This window comes from Coregonus lavaretus (assembly GCF_964263955.1).
Source record: "Coregonus lavaretus genome assembly, chromosome: 1".
Taxonomy (NCBI): Eukaryota; Metazoa; Chordata; class Actinopteri; order Salmoniformes; family Salmonidae; genus Coregonus; species Coregonus lavaretus.
Window position 1 is genome coordinate 75,501,856 of NC_139988.1, and position 21,219 is coordinate 75,523,074.

Consider the following 21,219-nt stretch of genomic DNA (forward strand, 5'->3'; position numbering starts at 1 on the left):
CCCACATTGTAGCCTGTACATTGAATATATTCACTGATCATGTACTCTACCTTGGCAAATAAAGGTGCAGTTCAGGTATGAATGTCTGTGAGACATTATCTTTCAGTCATATCACATACCAGGAGTATCAAACTCTAGTCTTTTAATGAACACTTTGTCTGCATGTATGTGTTACAATTATACACTTCAACAGTGTTTATCAATCCTGGTCCTGGGACATCAATGGTTACACATTGTAACAATGCAATAGACCTCAAACATGATTTAACTAGTTAAAGGTTGATTTGTAATTCATATATACAGAAACTGAATTTAAAAACAGTACACTACACTTCCTATGCATCATGTAAATACTCTAAAACCAGTTAATCTCACTATCTAATTTCCTTAATCTGCATTGATCTGAGGACACAGGATAGGTTAATTTCAACCAGTAGAGAATGTGAAACGCTTTATTGTAAGAAGTTAATTATCCAAGTGTTATAAATACATAATACATGCATTATAAATATTATAATTGTAATATATTCTAAATACAAGTTCGATCTGTACTTCAATGCACATCTGGTGTGCATTATAAAAACAGAGGAAGAAAGCAGAGGCGGGTAGAGAGGTGTAAGAAATAGTATAAAAGACAATAAGGGAAAGAGGTAAGAACAGAGGAGCAGGGAAGACAGCATATGATTAATGAATTACAGTGCTACCCTAATATTCTCTCAGTTCATCACAATTACATAATAGTGTCTCTAGTGGTGTCTCCTAACAGCCTTGGGCCCCCAGTTGGCCCGAAGGTTATCTTAAGAGTGGGTGAGATGGTGATGACGGGACCCTCTCTCACATCAAAACATACCTGCAGACGAGAGACAGATGGAGAGAGATAGCATGATTAAGCCTTGTTAAAAAAAAAAAAATTCTAACACTGTCAGTCAACATAATCATCAGGAGGTGAAATGCAAAACTAACCTTGTATCATTAACTCTGAGACTACTACATCTCTCTGTATTTCAATGTAAACCATCTCTTTACTTCCTGTTGACCCGACCAAGTGACCTCTCACCTCTGATCATGCTGTGCCCTCTGTGTCAGCCAGTTCAGATGCGAGAGGGGTTCACCGACACAGCTGATATAACCTAGAGGATTTAAGGAGAAGGGGGGAGAGGGATGAAGTGAAGGAGAGAGACTTATTTAGAAAATAAGGTAGTTAAAGAGACAATGTTCAACAGGAATCTGTGTGTGGTCTCACCTGGTGTCCACACTAAGTGGCTGCAGAGTACTTTATACTGAAAAACATGCACAGACACATGAGGACAAACAATATAGCGTAGTTATATAAATGTAAATAATGAAGTGCCTTACTATTCTCCGTGGTTGGTCCTCTTGCCTATTCTTTGAAGGTGGAAGGAGCCACAGTTATACACCTGAGCCTGCTTACTGCACAACACAACACAATCCATCAATCAGATTGATACATGAGTGTGTAGGTGTGGGTTATATGGTGTCTAATTGTTCTAAATGTTTTCAATGTGGATGGCTCTTAAAAGAGCATAGTGTAGTCTATGGTGTTGTCAGGGAACAGCACCCTCTTCAAAGAAGTAGGAGGTGAAGATCTCCCGCACATGGATTGCCTCCCGTGCTGCGTTGTTGGCCCCCATCCTTGAAACATCCTGCAGAGCAGTAGACCTCTCCTCTGGCACACGGCGGTGAGCTGCAGATCTGGTCCTCGTGTCCATCCTCATGAGGTTATGCAGGACACAGGTAGCCTTCACACGCCTGAATTCCCCCAGGATGCAGTCCCAGATGGCCCTGGTCACCAAACCTTGCAATGCCCTACACGGTAACTGTAGGCAATAGTTTTGAAGGAATCTCCAGTTACAAGGTATCTGTAGGAATATGGAAGAATGTCATTATTAGACTTTTACATCACCAGGTCATTGTGGATTACTAAAGTATAATATCCCTTATAACAAATAACGATAACATTGGATAGATAGATGCATGTGCACACACGTGCATGTGACAATAGCAGGATCATATCAAGGATAGCATCAAAAATTAATACATAAATACCACTTGAAGCTTGATGATGACTTGATCAGCAAAAACGTGCACCCCTTTGAGTCCTCAGGACCAGGACTGAGAACCACTGCTCTTCATTGGGACCTCTTCATCTGCAGACAGGCTTTCACAGCTCTCTGTATCTGAGGACAGAAAACCTCACAAGAAACAGACTTCATTATACTCAAATTAGACCGCACTGAATATTATGTTACTATTATCTCCATCCTGACTTCTAGGGACTGGAACTACACAAAGTACCTGCCCTATCCAGAATAGCCTACTCTCTCACTGACAGATGGGGCTGCTATCCTTTCACTCTCCTCCATGGCTGTTAGCTAGCTACCTACAAATGCATTTGGAGTTTGTTTTTCACAGTGATAAATATATCAAGATTGCTAGCTAATATGAAGTTTGGTAGCTGGTAAAATGTTATTCACTTAGCTAACTCCCTATACAGTATGTCAAGTTGGCTAGATAACTAGCTAGCTACGTTAGCAGCTCATTTGAGTTAGCCTACACTGTAGCTAGTTAGCTAATAATGCATCGTTTGTTTTTACATTTTCGAAATGTATTTACTTACTTGAATAGGTAGGTTCTCCCAGCCATGTTGACGATTGGAAACAGGGCAGCAAAGTTTGGTTGTTACCAGATCGGTTTAGAGCATATTACTATTTACCTGTGAATAACCAGACTTTCATACAAACTTGCTATGCTGAATTCTTGACGCACAATCGAACGTGCTGCCAGCACTCCCACAAGCGAGCCACTCTGGGCGGATGACGCTAGTGTACACGGTGCATTAGGGCAGAGAGACTTCTATCTTGTCAGTGTATCCATACTATTTGGTATCATTGAATCAGTAGGCCTATGTCTCATTGATGAGTGTGTTCGTAAATTCAATCTGGAGTGCCAGAGTGCGCTCTGGGCGTTCGTAAATTCAGAGCGTTGTCAGAGTTTCGCGTTCAGAGCGCACACGTGACGCTCTGGCCGACAGTAGATTGATCCGAGTGTTCTGTCCTCACTAGCAGAGCTGGTTAGGCTGTTTTCATGTTATCCAGAGCGTTGGTGACTGTAACTGTGCTGTTGACAACAATTTAATAACGCTTTTTGCCGACGTTTACTGACACCAGACATAATCAACGGGTGTTGAGCGTACGTAAATTCATCAGTTATTCTGCGGTCTGGCACACTCAGACGAGAGTGTTCTGAAATCTGAGTAGATAGCCAGAGGGAATTTACGAACGCACCCTATGTTTCCCATTGTTCCAACCATAGGGTTCCAACAAATGTAGAGTGCCATCTGCTGGTCTCATGTCAAAACGCAGGGCAGCTGTTGTACAATATTAAAATGGTAAAAAAATTATAATATCTAAATTTGATTTCCAGGGCTATATGACATGTAGGCTATTACATTATTTAAGTCATTAATTAAGTAAGTATCTACTTTCACAGGGGTAGTAGAGGAATTGGACATATAATTTTGGTCCATATTGTAGTAACATTTTAAGTACAACACTGATGAGGCCTGGTAAAAAATGACTTAATACATTTTAAGTTTGAGTAATAAATTATTGTACGCCTACAAAACCAAGATTTTGAACAATATCTGCCCAACAGTCTGGATGAATAGGTATCTGAACTGGATTTATAGACTATACACATGTTAAATTGTAGCGTTTGAATGACAAATATACATTTTAAATCTATGAGCTTTGTTTTTATGTTTATTATGGTATGTTTATTTTTGTAACAAACTAAACAAAAACAATACTGTTTGCTAGGCCAAAACATGAGAACCGGTGAATGGAGGACAGAAAAAACAGATTGCGCGTGTGCTTGAGAGATGTGAGTGAGGGGAGGGAGAAAAGAGAGCGAGCCAGCCGCCTTCAAACATGGCGTCTTCATAGGAAAATAACTAAAAATATTTTTTTAAACGAGGCCTACTTTCTACCGTCTTCATTGATTTTCGGAATTTAGATTATGGTTTCCAGACCTCGCGATATCGTCGTTATCATTATTTTCTAATGTAAAAAGAGAAGGAAGCGTAGCAGGCTTTATAAATAGTAACCCAGTTTTATTTTGATGCGTCGACAGGGCTAGCTAGCATTTGCTAATTTAGCCCACAATTTCAGGGTGGGAAGGTATTTTGCATGCAAAAAAAAAAAGACGATAATATGGTATCTTATCGTTTGATACATTTTGCAGCAATCGTGAGATATCGGTGGTCATTTTATAAATCTCGGAATTTGCTCAGTAGATAAAATAAAGGGGATGAGATACGGCAGGAAAGGACGCGTTTGATCAAATGTTTCTCTGCAATTTATCGATGATTGACAAATACAAAAGTGTTATCATGATCGTGTATAACTTCGTTGCAAATTGGCAATTGTGGAAATGATATTTGGAGAAAGTGTAGGAAAGGAGAGACTGATTTTGGTGGTGGTTGGAGTACACCCCCAGACCCCCCTCTTTTTCATCCAGTTTTCTCCTCCCCTCTATTTATCTCTTTCAATATGCTGTTTATCATTCCCAAGGACTTGTTTATGAAACGGGGAAAATAGTCTAAAATCGATCACGGGTAAGACGGATACGCCAATTCTAACAAAATTGCTTTCGTTCTTGTCACACACATCTCATAAAATCAAAATGGATAGAAATTACCCGGGAACAGGGTTCGGTGATTTGGGCGCAGGAGCAGGATGGAGTTACGAAAGATCGGCGAAAGCAAGGTAAGCAACTGATCCAGTCCATATAATGTTTAAACACTAGCTAATATATTGCATTCTCTTTGCGTTTTTGTAATCGATTGGTCGTTAATTTGGTACATTGACTTCGATCTGTATCCTGCCTATTGGCAGCATCGCGTTGTCATCCAGGTTGTTGGGTGTTGTTACTATTATAAACAGCAGGGAATGGAACAAGCGGGGTGGAAGAACTAGCTAACAGAACTCTTGAAAATGCATGGCATACAATTGACAGACTAGATGCGTGGTTTTAGGTAGACAGAGGGAGGGAACGGGAGCAAAGGGGGATGGGTTGTAACTAGCTGCTCTTAGTAACGCAGGTGTATTTACATAAACTAGCGTTGCTTTCAATTGTTTTGGGTTGCACAAAAACAGTCCCGCGGAAGGCAGAAAGGTAATACAATTCCATTTCAATTTACTGTGCCGGTGGGCAGGACATTTGAGGAAATCTGAGACAAAATATCTTAAGGATAGTATTATTAAATAGACTTTCCAAACGTGGGTCTGTTGTAGACCCACTTCCTCTCTGCTTACCTCATGTCAAAATAAAAGTCTTGCACTTGCGCCATGTGGACAAAAAAGGAATAGCTTGTTTGGGATGTTTATTTAGAATAGCTTGATGCCCAATTTGTTTCTAACCAGTTTTCTCCAGTGACATTGCATGATACATTTGTTTCACAAAGTAATTGAGATCCCTCAGCCTGTGAAGTGTCAAAGTTGTTACCATGTAACATTTTTGAGTGGCAAGTGATTACCATTACATTTACATTTTAGTCATTTAGCAGACACTCTTATCCAGAGCGACTTACAGTCAGTGAGTGCATACATTTTCCATACTGACCATGAGGGAGATTACCTAAAAACACACCAATTTGATACAGCTATGACCGGAAGTTACTTTTTTGTAGCAGGTAAGTCGCTCTGGATAAGAGCGTCTGCTAAATGACCTAAATGTAAATTAGGCTAGGTTAAGGTTAGCAAAAATGCTCTTCTAATCTGCTATGAAAGTAATTTCTGGTCGTAGTGGTATCAAAGTGGCGTGCTTTTAGGGAGTCCCAGCACGAGGTGCCAGTGGTTGAATGTTGGCAACTCTCATGCTATGAAGAATGATAATGATAGTCAACACCCAGTCTTGCTAGCAGACCAAAATACATTAGCTAAGTCTTTATTTCAATTTCTCTTATCAATCCATAGCTATCTACTATGATTTGGATTGCTAGCTAGCTAGGCTACCTAATTTAGTCGACTGGTCAATTGTTTGGTCGATAGGCTGTTGGTCGACCGAGATTTCTTTAGTCGAGCAATAGCAAAAATAACAAATTCATGGTGTACAAGACACCTGTCTGATTCACACCTGTCTGAGTGGACTGATCCATTGTGGAGACCGTGGGGATGGCACAGTCCATCAGTTTAAGACATGTGCTACTGAAATGGTATATGGTTATATTATGAAAGAACAATGGAGCAACACAAATAAAAATAATAGGATTTTATAACTAATGCGCTTTCTCCTGCGTTGGATAGTGGTCACTGTTCTGAAACACATCAATGGGCTGTTGAATTGGTGCCTTTTCCAAGACCATGTTGCTATGTGCATAATAGCAAAGTTAACCAGCATGTTGGTGTTGAGAACAATGCGGTGGAGGCAGCATCGGAGTTAGGAGATGAGAAAACAGTCCTTGCCTTAATTGTCTAAGAAAAGTGAGAAGAGAGGAAACCCCAACTTAATTAGGTCTATAATCAATAGCCTAACTGTTAAATGTGCCTGACTTTATAAATCATCCATATACAGTACCAGTCAAAAGTTTGGACACACCTACTCATTCAAGGGTTTTTCTTTATTTTTACTATTTTCTACATTGTAGAATAATAGTGAAGACATCAAAACTATGAAATAACCCATATGGAATCATGTAGTAACCAAAAAAGTGTTAAACAAATCAAAATATATTTTATATTTGAGATTCTTCAAATAGCCACCCTTTGCCTTGATGACAGCTTTGCATACTCTTGGCATTCATGAGGAATGCTTTTCCAACAGTCTTGAAGGGGTTCCCACATATGCTGAGCACTTGTTGGCTCCTTTACCTTCACTCTGCGGTCCAACTCATGCCAAACCATCTCAGTTGGGTTGAGGTCGGGTGATTGTGGAGGCCAGATCATCTGATGCAACACTCCCTCACTCTCCTTGGTCAAATAGCCCTTACACAGCCTGGAGGTGTGTTTGGGGTTATTGTCCTGTTGAAAAACAAATTATAGTCTCACTAAGCCTAACCAGATGGGATGGCATATCGCTGCAGAATGCTGTGGTAGCCATGCTGGTTAAGTGTGCCTTGAATTCTAAATAAATCACAGACAGTGTCACCAGCAAAGCACCATCACACCACCTCCTCCTGCTTCACGGTGGGAACCACACATGCGGAGATCCTCTGTTCACAGGTTTTTAGAAATGTTTGCAAATGTATTACAAATAAAAAAAACTATCACATTTACATAAGTATTCAGACCCTTTACTCAGTACTTTGTTGAAGTACCTTTGGCAGCGATTACAGCCTCGAGTTTGACGCTACAAGCTTGGCACACCTGTATTTGGGGAGTTTCTCCAATCTTCTCTACAGATCCGCTCAAGCTCTGTCAGGTTGGATGGGGAGCGTCGTTGCACAGCTATTTTAAGGTCTCTCCAGAGATGTTAGATCAGGTTCATGTCCGGGCTCTGGCTGGGACACTCAAGGACATTCAGAGACTTGTCCCGAAGCCACTCCTGCGTTGTCTTGGCTGTGTGCATTGGGCCGTTGTCCTGTTGGAAGGTGAACCTTCACCCCAGTCTGAGGTCCTGAGTGCTCTGGAGCAGGTTTTCATCAAGGATCTCTTTGTACTTTCCCTCGATCCTGACTAGTCTTCCAGTCCCTGCCGCTGAAAAACATCCCCACAGCATGATGCTGCCACCACCATGCTTCACCGTAAGGATGGTATTGGCCAGGTGATGAGCGGTGCCTGGTTTCCTCCAGACGTGACGGTTGGCATTCAGGCCAAAGAGTTCAATCTTGGCTTCATCAGACCAGAGAATCTTGTTTCTCATGGTCTGAGAGTCCTTTAGGTGCCTTTTGGCAAACTCCAAGCAGGCTGTCGTGCCTTTTACTGAGGAGTGGCTTCCTTCTGGCCATTCTACCATAAAGGCCTGATTGGTGGAGTGCTGCAGAGATGGTTGTCCTTCTGGAAGGTTCTCCCATCTCCACAGAGGAACTCTGGAGCTCTGTCAGAGTGACCATCAGGTTCTTGGCACTTCCCTGACCAAGGCCATTCTCCCCTGATTGCTTAGTTTGGCCGGGCGGCCAGCTTTAGGAAGAGTCTTGGTGGTTCCAAACTTCTTCAATTTTAAGAATGATGGAAGCGACTGTTCTTGGGGACCTTCAATGCTGCAGGAATTTTTTGGTACACTTCCCCAGATCTGTGCCTCGACACAATCCTATCTCGGAGCTCTACAGACAATTCCTTTGACCTCATGGCTTGGTTTTTGCTCTGATATGCACTGTCAACTGTGGGATCTTTATACAGACCTTTCCTTCTCATGTCCAAACAATTGAATTTACCACAGGTGGACTCCAATCAAGTTGTAGAAACATCTCAAGGATGGTCAATGGAAACAGGATGCACCTGAGCTCAATTTTGAGGGTCTGAATACTTTTTTATCATGTTTTTTATTTGCAAGAAAATCTAAACCTGTTTTTGCTTAGACATTATGGGGTATAGTGTGTAGATTGATGAGAAAAAGAAAAAGAAAAGATAAGGCTGTAACGTAACAATGTGGAAAAAGTGAAGGGGTCTGAATACACTATGTCCATGAGTTGCAGTGTTATGTTGGCATCGTTCATATTTGGGGTCAACTTGGGAATAGAATTTGTCCAGCTTGGCATTTGTGTAGTGACTTCTATGTATCACTTTAAAGTGTGTAACAACATGCCTGGTACATATTTTATTTTTATCCCAAGTATTAGACATTTCAATTCCTAAATCCTGTTCCCAAGTTCATATCAATGATTGTAGGCATAGAGTGCTGCTGATATACATCCTTTTGCAGTTGGGTTGGTTTTAACATATCATCCAAAATGGTGTGAAATCACTTGTAATTTTTCTGGCCAATCACTGGTTTGTAAGTATCTAAAGAAATGGGCATTTGGAATATTGAATGTATTTGAAATATATTCAAATAATGCAAAGGTGCCATCTTTATAGAGGTCATAGTGATTTCACACCACTTTGTCTCCATATATCAAAAGCTTTGTCTGCAAAGGATGGTGGAAATAGATGGTTACAAATTTCAAGGGGAGTAGGGAAGAATATCTCTATCTAGGTTCAGCCTTAGGTTATTCCATATCTTGAGAGTTTGTCTGACCAGGTAATTCTTACTGAAGGTGGCAAATGGAGCTAGAAGGGGAGCGCATCCAATAACTCTTAACGATGTGGCCATACAGGATTTGGATTCTATGATTATAATGCCAGAGTGGGCAGGGTCATGAGATATTACATACAGAGATATTACGAATGTTTGCAGCCCAATAATATTTCTGAAAATGAGGGAGCCCCGAACCTCCTAGTTCTTTTGGTTTTTGCAGGATGGCTTTAATGATTTGTGGCTTTTTATTATACCATATAAACTCTGAGATCATTGTGTCCAGCACCTAAAACAAGTTTTAGGTATAGCAATTAGAATACACCGGAAAAAATCGAGGAATTTCGGTAGGACGTTCATTTTGATAGAATTTATTAGACTCATAAGTGATATTGGTAGGGTTGTCCACTTTATCAGGGTCTTTCTTAGTCATTTCCAATTGCTGCAAGTCTGACGGAGAGTGTGTAACAATAATTCCTAACTATTTAAAACAATCTGTAACATTTTTTTATGGAAAACTAAGAGTAGTATTAGACAGCAGTCTTTGTCATTGGGTACAGTTAACTTTAGCTGTAATTTAGTTTGTATCCTGAGAGGTTCCCAAATTTTGTTAAAATATTAAGCACCAGAGGAATGGAAGCAACCGGGTCTGAAATGTGTAAAAGCAAGGCATCTGCATATAGACACTTTCTGTTCTCTGTCCTCTCTTTTCACTCCACTAATAATTTAATTGGCCCGGATTGAGATGGCCAGGGGTTCTATTGCAATAGCAAATAGGAGTCCGGAGAGTGAACACCCTTGTCTAGTTCCACGTTTTAGCGAGAAATATTGTGTTTTGTGGCCATTTGTTCTTAATAAAGCACATGATAAAGCATACAATCATTTTATCCAGGAAATGAAATTGCAGCCAAATCCAAATCTTCCTAATGTTGCAAAGAACCCCATTCTAATCCCACTCTACACGATCAAATGCCTTTTCGGCATCATGTTATTACAACCTCTGTTTTATTTGAATCCGTAGGGTTATACAGTGCATTCGGAAAGTATTCAGACCCCTTTTTCCACACTTTTCCTCATCAATATACACACAATACCCCATAAAGACTAAGCGAAAACAGGTTTTTAGATTTTTTTGTGAATTTATTACAAATAAAAAACATACCTTATTTACATAAGTATTCAGAACCTTTGCTGTGAGACTCGAAATTGAGCTCAGGTGCATCCGGTTTCCATTGATCATCACTGAGATGTCTCTATAACTTGATTGGAGTCCACCTGTGGTAAATTAATTTGATTGGACATGATTTGGAAAGGCAAACACCTGTCTATATAAGGTCCCACAGTTGGCAGTGCACATCAGAGCAAAAACCAAGCCATGAAGTCGAAGGAATTGTCCATAGAGCTCCGAGATAGGATTGTGTCGAGGCACAGATCTGTGTAAGGGTACCAAAACATTTCTGCAGCATTGAACCCCCCCTAGAACACAGTGGCCTCCATCATTCTTAAATGGAAGAAGTTTGGAACCACCAAGACTCTTCCTAGAGGTGGCCGCCCGGCCAAACTGAGCAATCGGGGGAGAAGGGCCTTGGTCAGGGAGGTGACCGAGATCCCGATGGTCACTCTGACATAGCTCCCGAGTTCCACTGTGGAGATGGGCGAACCTTTCAGAAGGACGAACATCTCTGCAGCACTCCACCAATCAGGCCTTTATGGTAGAGTGGCCAAATGGAAGCCACTCCTCAATAAAAGGCAAATGACAACCCGCTTGGAGTTTGCCAAAAGGCACCTAAAGGACTCAGACCATGAGAAACAAGATTCTCTGGTCTGATGAAACCAAGATTGAACTCTTTGGCCTGAATGCCAAGCGTCACGTCTGGAGGAAACCTGGCACCATCCCTACGGCAAATCATGGTGGTGGCAGCATCATGCTGTGGGGATGTTTTTCTGCGGCAGGGACCAGTCAGGATCGAGGGAAAGATGAATGGAACAAAGTACATATAGACTTGATGAAAACCTGCTCCAGAGCGCTCAGGACCTCAGACTGGGGCAAAGGTTAACCTTTTGACAGGACAACGACCCTAAGCACACAGCCAAGACAACGCAGGAGTGGCTTCGGGACAAGACTATGAATGTCCTTGAGTGGCCCATCCAGAGCCCGGACTTGAACCAGATCGAACATCTCTGGAGAGACCTTACAATAGCTGTGCAGCGACACTTACCATCCAACCTGACGGAGCTTAAGGATCTGCAGAGATGAATGGGAGAAACTCCCCAAATACAGGTGTGCCAAGCTTGTAGCGTCATACCCAAGATGACTTGAGGCTGTAATCACTGCCAAAGGAGCTTCAACAAAGTACTGAGTAAAGGGTCTGAATACTTATGTAAATGTAATATTTCACATTTTAGAATAAGGCTGTAATGTAACAAAATGTGGAAATAGTCAAGAGGTCTGAATACTTTCCAAATGCACTGTAGATTGTGTTAAATAGCCGTCTAAGATTACAGGAGGATAGGTGATTTATAAAACCGGTTTGGTCCAATTATATTATCTCTTGAATAATTGTTTCCAACCATTGGGATAGAACTTTACCTTCAATCTTTGCATCCACATTAATTAAGGATATGGGGCGATAGGAACTACACTCACATGGGTATTTTATTTGGTTTTAACAATAATGAGATGCATGTTTGGTTCATTGATGGAGCAAGTAATTTGTTTTCAAAAGATTCATAGTAAACTGCATGGAAAATAGGAGCGAATTGGACATCACATTTTTTGTAAATGTCAGATTTGAAGCCGTCAGGTCCACATGACTTATTAGTTTGCATTTACTTAATAGCTTTTTTTATTTAATTGACAGTTAGCTAATTGTTCATTACACTACATGACCAAAAGTATGTGGACACCTGCTCCTTAAACATCTCATTCCAAAATCATGGGCATTAATGTGGAGTTGGTCCCACCCTTTGCTGCTATAACAGCCTCCACTCTTCTTGGAAGGCTTTCCACTAGATGTTGGAACATTGCTGCGGGGACTTGCTTCCATTCAGCCACGAGCATTAGTGAGGTCGGGCACTGATTTTGGTCGATTTAGGCCCGCAGTCGGCGTACCAATTAATCTCAAAGGTGTTCAATGGGGTTGAGGTCAGGGCTTTGTGCAGGCCAGTCAAGTTCTTCCACACCGATCTCGACAAACCATTTCTGTATGGACCTCGCTTTGTGCACAGTGGCATTGTCATGCTGGAACAGGAAAGGGCCTTCCTCCAACTCTTGCCTCAAAGTTGGAATCACAGAATTGTCTAGAATGTAATTGTAAGCTGTAGCGTTAAGATTTCCCTTCACTGGAACTAAGGGGCCTAGCACGAACCAAAACTTTACAATTGGCACTATGCATTGGGGAAGGTAGCGTTCTCCTGGCATCCGCCAAACCCAGATTCGTCCGTCGGACTGCCAGATGGTGAATTGTGATTCATCACTCCAGGGAATGCGTTTCCACTGCTCCTGAGTCCAATGGCGGCGAGCTTTACACCACTCCAGCCGACGCTTGGCATTGCGCATGGTGATCTTAGGCTTGTGTGCAGCTGCTCGGCCATGTAAACCCATTTCATGAAGCTCCCGGCGAACAGTTATTGTGTTGACGTTGCTTCCAGAAGCAGTTTTGAACTCGGTAGTGAGTGTTGCAATCAAGGACAGACGATTTCTACGTGCTTCAGCACTCGGCGGTCCCATTCTGTGAGCTTGTGTGTGCCTACCACTTCGTGGCTGAGCTGTTGTTGCTCCTAGATGTTTCCACTTCACAATCACAGCATTTACAGTTGACCTGGGCAGCTCTAGCAGGGCAGAAATTTGACCAACTGACTTATTGGAAAGGTGGCATCCTATGAAGGTGCCACGTTGAAAGTCACTGATCTCTTCAGTAAGGCCATGGAGATTGCATGGCTGTGTGCTCGATTTTTATACACATGTCAGCAAAGGGTGTAGCTGAAATAGCAAAATCCACTAATTTAAAGGGGTGTCCACATACCTTTGTATATATTTATCCTCTGGACTCCGACATTGCTCGTACTAATATTTTCCATTCTTTTACGTTTAGATTTCTGTGTATTATTCAATATTACTGCACTGTTGGAGCTTGGAACAAGCATTTCGCTACACCCGCAATAACATCTGCTAAATATGTGTATGGGACCAATAAAATGTGATTTGAATTTCAATGCACAGGGATACCATGACGAAATCCTGAGGCCCATTGTCGTGCCATTCATCACCTCATGTTTCAGCATGATAATGCACAGCCCCATCGCAAGGATCTGTACACAATTCCTGGAAGCTGAAATTGTCCCAGTTCTTCCATGGCCTGCATACTCACCAGAAATGTCACCCATTGAGCATGTTTGGGATGCTCTGGATCGATGTGTATGACAGCGTGTTCCTGACAATATCCAGCAACTTCGCACAGCCATTGAAGAGGAGTGGGTCAACATTCCACATGCCACAGTCAACAGCCTGATGAACTCTATGCGAAGGAGATGTGTCGCACTGCATGAGGCAAATGGTGGTTACACCAGATACTGACTGGTTTAATGATCCACGCCCCTACCTTTTTTTTAAGGTATCTGTGACCAACCGATGCATATCTGTATTCCCAGTCATGTGAAATCTATAGATTAGGGCCTAATTAATTAATTTCAACTGACTGATTTCCTTATGAACTGTAACGCAGTTTTATCTTTTTGTTCAGTGTAGATAGGCTTATAGGCTAGATGTTTTAACATAAATGCGCCATTCTATCAAACGACTTCAATTCTTGAAATTTGCTTGTTTAACCCACACCTAAAATTAGGTATTATGTATAACACCACCACCAACAACAACAACAATCCTAGGAGGGGTTACAGGCATAAAGTACTGTGTTGGTAAAATATCACATAGTCTTTAAGATTTTTATTTTTTTTAATCTTCTTTTTTGGAGAATGCTAATTATTCTCTTGTTACTGATTTTGTGTAATCCATAGCCTAAATGTTTTTATTTTTACAATGTCAAGAATGGTGACCTACAGTATTCATGCCATATCATTTTTTTTTAGGATGGAGATGCACTCTAAGTTGTTTTCTGAACAGAGTGTGTTGTACTTGGTCATGACATTCAAACCAAACAATCCACTTAGTATTTACATATTTGTTGCATATGTTTCAATTTCACAGCTTCTCCCAAAGGTCACCCTTTGGACAAAGGTTTATGGAAATTAAAATGGACTTGAATGGTTAATTACTACCTCTTCTCCTCCTCCCCAGTCTCGTCTATGGAAGCTCCAGATCATCACATCCTGAGTCGGAGCTTCTCCATCGACAAGCCTACGGCACTCCCCACCCTCTGCAGGGCTATGCCACCAATCACCACCCGGGCAGCTCCGGCCAAGGAGGTGCTTGGGGAGCAGGACGGAGTTTGGGTGAGAGACCTATCACACACCTTATTATTGTGTCGCCACTTGCCACAGTATAGGGCTCTCGGAATGATATATGACTGGCCATGCTGCTGGTACTTAGGTATGCAGCCACTGACAAATGCATTTCACGGCATTATATTGGAGGCAGTTTCTATGGAAAACACTTGTGTGAGGGAAAAAAAACTATTTTTTCACCAGGTAACATATAGGGCCACATTTTATTTAGAACATCTGTTAGGCTTACGTCATCATATTATGGTGTAATGGACACTCCTTGACCTATTCAGTCCAGTTATACAATTCTATAACATAGGTATAGCTGTCTCTGTTAATGCCCTGTGCCCGGTTCCTGATAGCGATGGAACTTAGGCTTCCAATTGTTTTTAACGATGCGTCGTTCCTACGACGGCTGAAGATGTAACATGCATTTCCCAAAACACCACGCAGAGAGAACTTTCGCTAAGTGCGTTGTTGGAGCATGTGTCGATACTGATGGGATCGAAACAAGGCAGCGCTGCTCTCGGATCAGCTTTCTCCATTCAACTCTTACCTTAAAGTGGGAGTGCAGTTAATGTGATTTTCCAGTTTTCAAAAAATGATATTTCCACACTGAGGTTGAAATAACACTGAAATTATGAAAATTATGATAGTACCATTTTTGTCTAAGAGCTGTTTGCAAAAAAGGCTTGGATTTTCCGTCTGTTCAGGTGGGATGGAGTTTTTGGGCCGCCGCATAACATCACACGGCGATCTGATTCTAATAGACCAATTCATCTGTTATTTGCATATCCTCCTACACTGCTTCTGGCCCCGCCCGGTCATATTGACATTCCATTCCTCAATGTTGTCAGCGTGCAGAGATAATTCCTACTTTAAAGCAATGAGCAAAAGCAAGATGATAAATTGTGCAGTAGCTGGCTGCAAGGCAGCAAATGTTTCTTTGCACTGTCTTCCATCTGAATAATCACTTCGTCTGATTTGGCCAGAGAAGTTCAATCCATGGGCATATGAACACACTTCGCATTTCAGGCTATGCATTCATTTACATTTACATTTTAGTCATTTAGCAGACGCTCTTATCCAGAGCGACTTACAGGAGCAATTAGGGTTAAGTGCCTTGCTCAAGGGCACATTTACGTCATTTAGCAGACGCTCTTATCCAGAGCGACTCACAAATTGGTGCATTCACCCTATAGCCAGTGGGATAACCACTTTACAATTTTTTTTTTTGGGGGGGGGGGGGGGATTACTTTATCCTATCCCAGGTATTCCTTAAAGAGGTGGGGTTTCAAATGTCTCCGGAAGGTGGTGAGTGACTCCGCTGTCCTGGCGTCGTGAGGGAGCTTGTTCCACCATTGGGGTGCCAGAGCAGCGAACAGTTTTGACTGGGCTGAGCGGGAACTATGCTTCCGCAGAGGAAGGGGAGCCAGCAGGCCAGAGGTGGATGAACGCAATGCCCTCGTTTGGGTGTAGGGACTGATCAGAGCCCGAAGGTACAGAGGTGCCGTTCCCCTCACTGCTCCATAGGCAAGCACCATGGTCTTGTAACGGATGCGAGCTTCAACTGGAAGCCAGTGGAGTGTGCGGAGGAGGGGGGTGACGTGAGAGAACTTGGGAAGGTTGAACACCAGACGGGCTGCGGCATTCTGGATGAGTTGTAGGGGTTTAATGGCACAGGCAGGGAGGCCAGCCAACAGCGAGTTGCAGTAATCCAGACGGGAGATGACAAGTGCCTGGATTAGGACCTGTGCCGCTTCCTGTGTAAGGCAGGGTCGTACTCTCCGAATGTTGTAGAGCATGAACCTGCAGGAGCGGGTCACCGCCTTGATGTTAGCGGAGAACGACAGGGTGTTGTCCAGGGTCACGCCAAGGCTCTTCGCACTCTGGGAGGAGGACACAACGGAGTTGTCAACCGTGATGGCGAGATCATGGAACGGGCAGTCCTTCCCCGGGAGGAAGAGCAGCTCCGTCTTGCCAGAGTTCAGCTTGAGGTGGTGATCCGTCATCCATACTGATATGTCTGCCAGACATGCAGAGATGCGATTCGCCACCTGGTTATCAGAAGGGGGAAAGGAGAAGATTAGTTGTGTATCGTCAGCGTAGCAATGATAGGAGAGGCCATGTGAGGATATGACAGAGCCAAGTGACTTGGTGTATAGGGAGAAAAGGAGAGGGCCTAGAACTGAGCCCTGGGGGACACCAGTGGTGAGAGCACGTGGTGCGGAGACAGCTTCTCGCCACGCCACTTGGTAGGAGCGACCGGTCAGGTAGGACGCAATCCAGGAGTGAGCCGCGCCGGAGATGCCCAGCTCGGAGAGGGTGGAGAGGAGGATCTGATGGTTCACAGTATCAAAGGCAGCAGACAGGTCTAGAAGGACAAGAGCAGAGGAGAGAGAGTTAGCTTTAGCAGTGCGGAGAGCCTCCGTGACACAGAGAAGAGCAGTCTCAGTTGAATGACCAGTCCTGAAACCTGACTGGTTTGGATCAAGAAGGTCATTCTGAGAGAGATGGCAAGAGAGTTGGCTAAAGACGGCACGCTCAATAGTTTTGGAAAGAAAAGAAAGAAGGGATACTGGTCTGTAGTTGTTGACATCAGTGGGATCGAGTGTTGGTTTTTTGAGAAGGGGAGCAACTCTCGCTCTCTTGAAGACGGAAGGGACATAGCCAGCGGTCAAGGATGAGTTGATCAGCGAGGTGAGGTAAGGGAGAAGGTCACCGGAGATGGTCTGGAGAAGAGAGGAGGGGATAGGGTCAAGCGGGCAGGTTGTTGGGCGTCCTGCCGTCACAAGTCACAAGATTTTAGGGGGGGGGGGGGATTCAGGAGGGAGGAAAATGTGGCAAAGAGCTTCCTAGGGTTAGAGGCAGATGCTTGGAATTTAGAGTGGTAGAAAGTGGCCTTAGCAGCAGAAACAGATGAAGAAAATGTAGAGAGGAAGGAGTGAAAAGATGCCAGGTCGGCAGGGAGTTTAGTTTTCTTCCATTTCCGCTCCGCTGCCCGGAGCTCTGTTCTGTGAGCTCGCAATGAGTCATCAAGCCACAGAGCTGGAGGGGAGGACCGAGCCGGCCGGGAGGATAGGGGACACAGAGAGTCAAAGGATGCAGAAAGGGAGGAGAGGAGGGTTGAGGAGGCAGAATCAGGAGATTGGAGGGAGAAGGATTGAGCAGAGGGAAGAGATGATAGGATGGAAGAGGAGAGAGTAGTGGGAGAGAGAGAGCGAAGGTTGCGGCGGCGCATTACCATCTGTGGAGGGGCAGAGTGAGTAGTGTTGGAGGAGAGCGAGAGAGAAAAGGAAACAAAGTAGTGGTCGGAGACATGGAGGGGAGTTGCAGTGAGATTGGTAGAAGAGCAGCATCTAGTAAAGATGAGGTCAAGCGTATTGCCTGCCTTGTGAGTAGGGGGAGACGGTGAGAGGGTGAGGTCAAAAGAGGAGAGGAGTGGAAAGAAGGAGGCAGAGAGAAATGAGTCAAATGTGGACATAGGGAGGTTGAAATCCCCCAAAACTGTGAGGGGTGAGCCATCCTCAGGAAAGGAACTTATCAAGGCGTCAAGCTCATTGATGAACTCTCCAAGGGAACCTGGAGGGCGATAGATGACAAGGATATTAAGCTTAAATGGGCTAGTGACTGTGACAGCATGGAATTCAAATGAGGAGATAGACAGGTGGGTTAGGGGAAAAATTGAGAATGTCCACTTGGGAGAGATGAGGATTCCTGTGCCACCACCCCTCTGACCAGATGCTCTCGGGGTATGCGAGAACACATGGTCAGACGAGGAGTACAGAAAGTATTCAGTACCCCTTTACTTTTTCCACATTTTGTTACGTTACAGCCTTGTTCTAAAATTGATTAAATCGTTTTTTCCTCATCAATCTACACACAATACCCCATAATGACAAAGCAAAACATTTTTTTTAAACTTTTTGCAAATGTATAAAAAATAAACTATCACATTTACGTAAGTATTCAGACCCTTTACTCAGTACTTTGTTGAAGCACCTTTGGCAGCGATTACAGCCTTGAGTCTTCTTGGGTATGACGCTACAAGCTTGGCACACCTGTATTTGGGGGGTTTCTCCCATTCTTCACTGCAGGTCCTTTCAAGCTCTGTCAGGTTGGATGGGGAGCGTCGCTGCACAACTGTTTTGAGGTCTCAGCAGAGATGTTCGATCGGATTCAAGTCCGGGCTCTGGCTGAGCCACTCAAGGACATTCAGAGACTTGTCCCGAAGCCACTCCTGCATTGTGTTGGCTGTGTGCTTAGGGTCGTTGTCCTGTTGGAAGGTGACCCTTCGACCCAGTCTGAGTTCCTGAGCGCTCTGGAGCAGGTTTTCATCAAGGATCTCTCTGTACTTTGCTCCGTTAAGCTTTCCCTCGATCCTGACTAGTCTTCTAGTCCCTGCCGATAAAAAACATCCCCACAGCATGATGCTGCTGCCACCATGCTTCACCATAGGGATGGTGCCAGGTTTCCTCCAGACGTGACACTTGGCATTCAGGCCAAAGTGTTCGATCTTGGTTTCATCAGACCAGAGAATCTTGTTTCTCATGGTCTGAGAGTCCTTTAGGTGCCTTTTGGCAAGCTCCAAGCCGGCTTTCATGTGCCTTTTACTGAGGAGGCTTCCGTCTGGCCACTACCATAAAGGCCTGATTGGTGGAGTGTTGCAGAGATGGTTGTCCTTCTGGAAGGTTTTCCCATCTCCACAGAGGAACTCTGGAATTCTGTCAGAGTGACCATTGGGTTATTGGTCACCTCCCTGACCAAGGCCCTTCTCCCCCGAATGCTTAGTTTGGCCGGGCGACCAGGCCAAACTTCATCCATTTTAAGAATGATGGAGGCCACTGTGTTCTTGGGGACCTTAAATTCTACAGAAATTTTTTGGGAACCTTCCACAGATCTGTGCCTCGACCCAATCCTGTCTCGGACCTCTCCGGACAATTCCTTCGACCTCATGGCTTGGTTTTTGCTCTGACATGCACTGTCAACTGTGGGACATTTTATATAGACAGGTGTGTGCCTTTCCAAATCATATCCAATCAATTGTATTTACCACAGGTGGACTCCAATCAAGTTGTAGAAACATCTCAAGGATGATCAATGGAAACAGGATGCACCTGAGCTCAATTTCGAGTCTCATAGCAAAGGTTCTGAATGAGAAGCTAAGTGTAGTTGTGTGTGCAATACTGCAACTCTTCCACCTTTCCTGTCAGGGGATGAGATTCTAGTTCTGTAGTTGTGTATAGTATGTCAGTGTTGGAGAAAGCTGGTGCTGACAATGTAAAAAATAAAATATATATATATATATATATATAAAAATGACTAGTTTTTTAAAAACTTCATACCATCGATGATTACTCTGTTGCTGCACTATACCTTCCATTTGATTGTGTTTAGCTAACACCCTCTTACTTTCACCATGATCAGTTTTCCTCTCACAGGAACACCCTCCAGAGCTTGAGCACATGTAAAACAATAACTTGGAAAGATATTTACATGCCATGATTTTGACTTTCATTATAACCTTGTTTACAAACAGTTTATTATGTTATGTAAATAACTGATGAGAATTTGAAGAATAAAACAACCTTTCGTTGCAGACTTGTTTCTTTATTTTCAACAACAGAAAACATTCCAGAATGTGTAATTCAAGAGTGTTTACTCATATTTAAAATAAATAATAAGTTATCAGTATATTTTGCTAAATGATGAAATAGACTTTGTGATTATACTGAAGATTATACCATGGGCCGCTGCATCTCAAAGGCCTAAGACAGTAAGTTTCACTTACGCTACTGTGTTTGGACTCAGACGCAGAGGCCTATAGTCTGTCATGTAAATAATCATGATGTTCTGCAATGAATAGACGGCAGACGGTATAGCCCAGGATGGTCCACCATGCAAACAGGCTGTTCTGGGACCTGTCTGCATCTTCTGGTGACTTATTGAAAACAGTACAACAATGATATAGCAAATTAAGATGCATTATGTATTTTCATGACAAAACAAAGTAGCCTACACACCTGTGGAAGTTTGTCGCTTTCAGGGTCCAACTCGGCTCCAACTGACAAGTTGAATAGCATGTGCCCCTTTTTTTTTTTTTTTTTTTAAAGGGGTGAGGGGGTGGGATCTATGATATTATATTAGGCAATCAAGGCTGTATATGTAAATATATTCACATTTGTATCCATCCGCACACCCACAGTCAGACTGAGTATTTCAGTGGGAAGATCTCAATTGCATACTCCTCGCGTCCTCTCTCCTCGTCTCCTTCTCAAAACCCATTGGAGGTAGGAGGGGAGGGACCTCTGTCTTTCTCATCTAATGGGTTTTGAGAAGGAGACTAGGAGAGAGGTATGCAATTGAGATCTTCCCAGTGACCCAAGGAGGTTCAGGGAAATAAATGCTAAAAAATATAAATTTTGGAGTTATATTCAATAAATAAGCACAATCAGTGATTGATTAGTCATATAGGGATGATGTAAAACATCTAATAAAAAATACTGCATGTGGGCTTTAACATTATAATTACATCACAATAATGACATATCAGCTCCTAGAGAGAGATTACCACCTATGGCTGCA

At 43.0% G+C, this 21,219-nt stretch overlaps 1 protein-coding gene and 1 long non-coding RNA gene across 3 annotated transcripts in view; one reads left to right on the forward strand and one right to left on the reverse strand.

Annotated features, from left to right (window-relative positions):
* Positions 1 to 422: 422 nt before the first annotated feature.
* LOC311141646 lies at positions 423 to 2,985 on the reverse strand. The gene is made up of 7 exons (XR_014614239.1): positions 2,639 to 2,985; positions 2,068 to 2,213; positions 1,580 to 1,880; positions 1,357 to 1,431; positions 1,244 to 1,280; positions 964 to 1,130; positions 423 to 850 (listed from the first exon to the last, which is right to left on the reverse strand). It is a non-coding gene; the product is annotated as an uncharacterized lncRNA (long non-coding RNA).
* A 960-nt stretch (positions 2,986 to 3,945) lies between these two features.
* The window catches only part of LOC311130651 (proline-rich protein 12-like), a 46,017-nt gene continuing 28,743 nt past the window's right edge, over positions 3,946 to 21,219 (forward strand). For both annotated transcript variants that reach the window (XM_084163444.1, XM_084163445.1), the window contains exons 1-2: positions 3,946 to 4,787; positions 14,489 to 14,643. In XM_084163444.1, the coding sequence (XP_084019570.1) occupies positions 4,705 to 4,787; positions 14,489 to 14,643 (238 nt within the window). In that variant the 5' untranslated portion in view covers positions 3,946 to 4,704. The remainder of the gene's footprint in view (positions 4,788 to 14,488; positions 14,644 to 21,219) is intronic.